The sequence below is a fragment of the Anthonomus grandis genome, chromosome 13 (assembly GCF_022605725.1).
Source record: "Anthonomus grandis grandis chromosome 13, icAntGran1.3, whole genome shotgun sequence".
NCBI lineage: Eukaryota > Metazoa > Arthropoda > Insecta > Coleoptera > Curculionidae > Anthonomus > Anthonomus grandis.
In genome coordinates, this window is record NC_065558.1 from 24,034,785 (window position 1) to 24,042,462 (window position 7,678).

At 33.0% G+C, this 7,678-nt stretch overlaps 1 protein-coding gene across 1 annotated transcript; it reads right to left on the reverse strand.

The window, feature by feature from the left end:
- Positions 1–1,353: 1,353 nt before the first annotated feature.
- Positions 1,354–7,221, reverse strand: LOC126744192 (uncharacterized). The gene is made up of 5 exons (XM_050451549.1): positions 5,526–7,221; positions 5,316–5,459; positions 3,631–5,261; positions 3,090–3,522; positions 1,354–1,541 (listed from the first exon to the last, which is right to left on the reverse strand). Exons 1-5 carry the CDS (start codon positions 7,219–7,221, stop codon positions 1,354–1,356), a joined length of 4,092 nt encoding a protein of 1,363 aa, XP_050307506.1.
- Positions 7,222–7,678: the final 457 nt, after the last annotated feature.

Below are 7,678 nucleotides of genomic sequence, written 5' to 3' on the forward strand. Positions count from 1 at the left end.
TTAAACATATTACAAAATTATAAGAACATTATACTTGTCTATTTATATTAGACATTAAAATCTTTAATGACATTGACCAACCAGACAAAAATAAAATTAGTATTTAATGCACCTGATTGGATTATTGTTTTAACACAACATAACTTGGACATTTGTTAGCAGCTTATAGTGTGTTCGGGCTTTTTGGTACTTTAGCATTTTTAGCTGTTTTAGTACTTTTGTTTAAGCCTTTTATTTACCAAAGTTGCTATTAATGTCAAGTGGTACTGTAGCTAAAACTGTAAGACAATCATAGTTTATCATTATGAAAGAAAAGTATGATAACTTCAATTATGATGTGAAAACTATTTGTTGGTCATATATTATTTAAACGTAATGATTATTACCCTTTTACAAATTTAAATAGGATTTAAAATGCCAAACTGATACTTTATTCATTTATAAGATAATAATAATAAATTAAGTAAGTGTAAGTCAGGTCAATGCTTAACTTGTAATTAACTTCTAAATAGGCCTATTTTTCGGGCCCAAAAATTGACTAGGCTTAAAAAACTTTATCTTTTGGTTAACTATTCTGAAATTAAATTATGTTTATTTACGTTACCATTAATAAATAAATAAATTCTTAGTTATTATTATATTATTTTTATGCAGTTATTTTGGTAATTGCTCAACCAAAACAGTATAAAAATAAATTAGTATTTAATGTACCTGATTGGATTAATGTTTTAGCACAACATAACTTGGACATTTTTTAGCAGCTTAGTGTTTTTGGGCTTTTGGTACTTTAGCATTTTTAGCTGTTTTAGTACTTTTGTTTAAGCCTTTTTGTTAACTTAAGTTGCTATTAATGTCAAGTGGTGCTGTAGCTAAAGCTATAAGACAATCATAGTTTATTATCGATACAAATTTCTCGTTTTCAATAAATCATTGTAACAAATACCAAACTGCTATTTTATTTTAATACACCCTTGAAACAGGCATAGATTTTGAAATAATAATATGGCAATTAATTGTCTATACATTCCAATAATTTTATTTACATTTTTTAACTCATTTTTCGATACTAGTATTATTTTTAACAGCTATCATTGGGATTTAAAAGATAAAGTTATTTACATTTAAAAATGTGTTCTTTTTTATGTAGTTCTGTTTAAAGTCTAACTATTTGATTGTCCAAAATAACAATTTAGCAATATATATAAGAAATTAGAAAAGGGATTTTCATTGTGAAAGCGAATAATTAATCACTTATGGCTTATTTTTGGTAATGCAAAACTCTTTTTAATATTGTTTTGAACATTTGTAATTTTCTTTACGTTTAATAGGTTGGTCCTAGTATTTTAACAAAATTTAACATTTTTCTAAGAGTATTAAATATACATCTTCTAAACTGTTATCAAAACTAGATATTCTACTTATGCGATTATCATCACACTTCCACCACTGATCGTTATAATTAACTATAGATGTATAATGACCAGATCCAATGGTGTTTCCATGATGCCTAACAACACTTTTTACTCTGAATATTTGATCATCTAAAATAACACTTTCAGAAGCAAAATTGTAAAATTTAGCATTTATCTTATTCCCTTGAGGGCCAATTCTCTGAAGACATACTACCAAATATTTCTGGCAAGTAACCACTGAGCGTGTTTTCAAATTATTGTTACAGTGTGGGCATAATCTGTCAGAGTCTTTTAGCATTAACATTGAATTAAAATCAATTAAATTGCCACAGTTTTCAGGAAAATAAAGAAAGTGAGTGTATATTACTTGTTCATTTTCATTAATATTAATATTACAGTTTTGACAATTTAAAAGTTCATGAACATTAGCTTTTATAAAAATGCCAAAATCATCTGCATCTAATTTTCCCATCAAAGATTGACAAAACGATTGTGCGTCCATTTGTTGATTTACAGCAAAATTTTCACCATTTCGACCAGACACCAATTGTCGAACTTTTAATGTGGAATTAACTTTCGTGAGCATAATATCATTTAGAGTACTGTTTAGCGCTGTATTTCGCTTTGAAATAGAAACGCGAAATTCGGGTAAACATAAAAATGACTGTATGGTGCTATTTGCATAACATGATACCATATCGCTGTTTAATAAAGCAGGTGGCTTATTAAATAAGTTAAGATTGTTTTCATGATCTGAACTAATATCTATTACCATGTCATTATCTACGCTTTGGCAAGTAGACTCAAATAATGAACTTTGTGTTTGGATTTGCTTGGTATTAAATTTTAGTTCATTAAAACCTTTTGTGAATGGTTTATTGTTATCAACGTTCTGATTTAGCTGCTTCGGAATAAAACCTTTATCATAAATACTAACCACTAGAGATTTATGGTGACTGTAAACAGTATTATAAAAATTGTAACTTAAATTATTAAAATTACTAAAAAGCCAATCAATTTGAGTTTTTGATTTTGTAGTTGATTCGCCAATACTCAATTTGCAACTTAAACTTTTAGATATTAAATAATTTTTTAAACCATTTTCATTTTGATTAATAATATCTTGATTAAAATCACCAATGATTAGTATATCACTTTGTTGATCAATAATGTCTTCAAAACATAGTTTAGCTTGTACAATGCTCAATTTTGGAGGAATATAAACTGCTATGACATAAATTTCATTCAAGTAAAATGTGATTGCTTGAAAAACTATACCAGAAAAATCTTTGGTGTATTTTTTCACTGACTTTATTTTTGCTGATACATTTTTTTTCTTGAAACAAATTATGCCAAAGGGTTTACTTACAGGTCGATCGTTACTCAAGTTGGCAAACACTTCAAAATCATTTAATTTTATATTTTTTTTGTTTTTATATAACCAGGTTTCAACAAAAATTAGGAAATGTGCATCTTTAAAGATGGGATTATTTTTTATAAAATTGAGATTTTTTGGTAGACTTTGCACATTTTGGTAAGCAATAATGTATTTGACATTGGAATCATTAAGGTACTGAGTGTTATACTTGGATGTTAAAAGCTTGTTTTCTTGCATATTTACCAGTTCTTTATAAGCAGCATCCTTTTCGGTTGCCGGTTTAGGGGCCTTAAACTTACCAATTATGTAGAGGCCACTTAGCTTTGTAGCCCGACTGCATGCCACATAGGTACTGGTTCTCGTCATTCCATTACCAATGTGAACAGCTACTTGTTCATAGGTGGCACCTTGACTTTTGTGGATTGTAATTCCTTCACTGATTAAAAGAGGAAACTGAAGACGCTCAACGTGAACATTGCTGCCTTTTTGAATTTTAACAGCTCTTGCAGCTCTTTCTATGGGTGTCCAAGTGGGTGATAAATACATAGACTTCCTAAGGGACTCGTTTCTCTTTCGGCATTCCTTGCCTGACTTGGAATCAAAGAACTCCATCCACACTCTGTATGGAACTTTATTTTGGTCATAGTCTATTTGACGCAGGATACCTGTAGCACCATTGACTATCCCATCACTGGTATCTATATTCATTGAAATCATGTATTTAGCATCTACCTGCAATATTAAATTTAACATTAGGCCAAAACTCTCTGATTTTTTTAAACTTTTAGCATGTTCTAAAAATAAATGTTTTAATCGTTCTGAGCAACTTCCTTTGATTACGTCTCTGGCTTGACTTATTGCTCGCTCGGTCTGAAATGTAGAAAGTTTCATTTCATTGAATGCATCTACTTCTGCATTGGTGGCAAATAAATGCATGGTGTCTTCAGGAATTAGATCAATATTGTCAACTTCCCTGGACTTGATCAATTGCACATCTTCATCGGTCATTTTACCAAACGCCATATTGTTTAGGGCAACTGCAAAAGACTTGTCTTCTTTTTGCCTCATTATTTCTGTAAGCTCAAAATACCTAAAATGATCCCACAAATAAGTTCCACATAATTCTTTATACGGATTTGTTTTTACTGGGCAAAAAATATACATATCCCTTACTGGGGGTAATTGACGATTATCGCCGCATAAAATTATTGAAATATTTCCAAAGATGGCGTCAGATTTAAAGATTTGCTGCAATCTACTATTAATATGGTCAAACAATCTGGCACCAACCATGGAATATTCATCTATAATAATTAGTTTTAAGTCACATAAATTACAATAAATAGTATTTAAAGTGTCATGGTGTAACGGAATTAGTTGTTCACCATACTGACTGACGGGTAACGATAATGCCGCATGTAAGGTTATACCTCCGATATTAAATGCCGCTTTACCTGTAGGCGCACAAAGTAAAACTTTTAAACTTTCGGGATTATTACCTGGTATTGAATTGAAATGGCGTAATAACGACTGAGTTATTGCCGTAATCAGGTGACTTTTGCCTGTACCTGCTGGACCACTAAGTGTGCAGTAGAAAGCTTCCCCTTCAATTAGACTGTCTTGCACGACATTAAGGAACTGATACTGCTTGTGATTCAGTTTGCTTATGAGGGCTTCATACTCTGAATCGCTTATCTGATGAGGCGTTGGGAAAGCGATATGTTTTACTGGCGCTTCGTCGTCTTTCTTATCGATGATATGATTGAATGGATCATAAATGGGGTTGTCTAGTCCATAAGGCATAAACTCATCATCGATTTCTCCACCGAATCCACCATCGTCTAATTGATTTGATCGGTCTTCGGCAAGTTTCAGTGCTTCATCGATTACCTGTTCATCTAAGACATTGAACTTTTGTCGATTTGTAACAATTTCTTGGTATCGATCTTTGTATATGGTCTGTTGATCAATGTTCTCATTTTCAACTTCATCCACTTCATTTCTCCATGGGATGTATAACATTATTTGTTCCCTATAATAGTTGAGAGGGTCTTGCTGAAGTCCATAACTACGGTAGGCTAAAATTTTAGCATGACCCCTTTTAACTAAAACGCCACTTCCATCTTTTAAGGGTAAACCATTAGCTTTTGTTTCTGCTTGTTTCTTAAAGAAATCATAGTAGGCCGCAAACTCTGCCAAACATATGTTTTCCATCTCATTGGGCCTTTGCTCATAATGTTCTATAAGCCCATCACAATAAATATTGGGATCATCATTGTCCATGGCTTTAAGTTCTGTTAATGGTTTCAACATTTTTGTCCTTTCCTTGATTGGATTTGTATGGATGTATACATAGGAGGTACAGGTATCATGCATCGGTAGTTGTAACACGCTGTAGGCGGCTTCTTGGGCACTAACTTCGCTCGCATTTAAGAAAGCTGCTGCAAGAGATTTAAGTTTGCCCTTAACATCTAAATTACCTTTTTTAATTTCTTCCATAGTCTTTATTAAAATATCAGAAACACCTCTTTGAGACTTATTGATATAGTTGACTATGTAGGTGCAACAACCATATGGCTCAAAAACTAATTGAATGTCCATATTACTCTTCATCATGGAGAACATCTCTGCATTGAAATTATTAATGAATCCATCTTTTGGCTGCCTTTCTAAAAATAAAGTGGTTTTAAATATGTTGTGCTGTATAACATTAAGATACTCATCCTTAGACATACCAAGGTCAGCCAAAAAGTTTTCGAATGACAAATCTGGTTTATCTTTAAGCCTACGCATTATCATCAAAAACTTTTCAGACATGGCCTTACGTAAATCCGCTTCCTTGGTTTTGTCAATTTTTATTGGCGTTAGAATTACCGATTTATCCATTGGAAGGTATGGGATACTATATCTGCAAACTTTGTGTCCCCGCACTTCTTTTTGACACGATTTAGAATGATGATGCGTATTAAACTGAATTATATCACGGACACTTTCTAAATCACTATTACAGGTAATATACCTGTTCGCGAATTCGGCACACTCTTTAAAACTTTCTGGTGTTTCTTGGAATTTTGGAGCATTGGATAACCACAATAACCCGTGAACATGAGGAGACCCACGATGTTGAAATTCTATGCGGTAATAATGATGCTCTATGGGATTTTGTTTAAAGGGTCCATTTTGACTCTTCATATGCTTAAATAGCAGTTTGAACCGATAATCAAAGTATCTGGCACAAGTTATCGGATCTGTTCTAATTAAGCGAGTTTTTTCTAAGTAGGGCATACTCGCGGCCTCCTCTAAAGTAACATCTTTTTGATCAACAACTTGTGCTAATACCTTGATTAATTCGGGCCATGCTGTTTCGGCTGCTGAAACTGTAAAGAACAGTGTAGGGATTCCAAATTGACGAATCATGCACAGTAATTTTGTCTTTTCGTGTTTCCAATAAGCAGGTGAACCTGCAATTCTACTAAGAAAATGGAATCCCATGTCACTTCGAATCAGCTGGTCTAGAAAATTTGCTTGCCTTACTTGTCCAGCTGTATATTTTCCATCCTCATTCCTCTTTTTTCTGAGACATGTTGCAATTGCACTGGATAATTGGATTAGTTGACGTTTTTTAAAGGTATACAACAGATAGTCTGTCCTTGCAAATCGCCTGTCTTTGTGCTGGAGTAGTATTTTCGTCTGGTCAGAATAGGAGAATTTTGTAAGAAATTGCTTAGCATGTCCACAGAAAAGTGTAGGAAATGAGAGTTCATCGCTAAACTGGTCCAGCATCAAATGTATTGGCGTTTTACCTTCTCCTGGGGCAAAACAGATATTTTCTAAGTTACATTTGTCAAGCAAAGTTTCTTGGCCTCCAGGATTTAAGGGCTCTTCTTCTTCATCTAAGAATTCATCTAAATTGTATATGTTATTTTGTTCAATTGAAGATTCTGCTTGAATATTTTTATCGTCATTCTTAGATTCTAGGGGCACTTCCATTGTTTCGAAAAACGCATTATCGAACAATTCTTCAAAGTTTTCACTACACACTGTTTTAGAATTCACGTCCACCACTTTTGAGCCTTCATTTAAGATCTGTGTAGAGGATTCTACTTGAGATCGTATATAGTCATTAATATTTTTTTCCCAATCATCTGATTGCTTTATACCTTCTTGTATGTAAAGAGGTTGTTGACACAAAAATCTTGCTGCTTTTAAAACAACTGCGGGCCGTATGGTTTCCAGGAGATAATCATTTTTATAGTTCATTTTTCTCTTGAGCTTAACCTGAATAGTTTGTGTCTCCTCTACATTTCTAGGCAATAATTTGGTCGAAGTATCTATATTTATAGGGACATTGACTATTTGGCCAGTTATGTAACACTGTCGTGCATATCCTACCTGCCGGATTTGCATGAAAGGTAACCTGGCCGACACCATCCTTTCTTCAAGGATAGTCAGATCTTTTAGCTCAACTGGTATAGGGTGAACAATATTATGATTGCCGGACCAGAACTTTGGCAATTGTCCTTTATAAATATTTGATGAGCAAGACTTGCAGAAGAAAACCCCATCATTGCAAATTTGTGTAGTGAATTGGTTTCCAAATTTGTTTTTTAGCAATTGTAGATTTATTTTTGTACATGAAGTGGGAAACCATAATCGCAAACAACAACTGCATACAATGGTGGGGCCTTCTCTTAAAGCTAGTTCAAACTTTGTTGGGCTGAAGGTTCTAGTATGTTCCGCCTCCTTTTCATTATTCTCAATTTCATCTGTATGGGATAGCTTTTTAAAAGAATCAATAACTTTTTGTTTTTTCTGAGTTACAGTTTTTGATGACAATGCATCATTGTCATCAATAACCGTTAATGATTTTCGCTTATTAGACTCAATT

Excerpts from the sequence above, each read along its gene's own strand:
- LOC126744192 (XM_050451549.1), bottom strand. The coding sequence starts at position 7,221 with ATGGTGTCGGCCAGGTTACCTTTCATGCAAATCCGGCAGGTAGGATAT. Across the intron at positions 5,262-5,315 it reads TATCAATAAGTCTCAAAGAG|ATGTTAAGGGCAAACTTAAA; the intron begins GTGTTTCTGATA and ends AAGGTAATTTAG. Across the intron at positions 1,542-3,089 it reads AAGTGGCCTCTACATAATTG|ATGATCAAATATTCAGAGTA; the intron begins GTAAGTTTAAGG and ends GTGTTATTTTAG.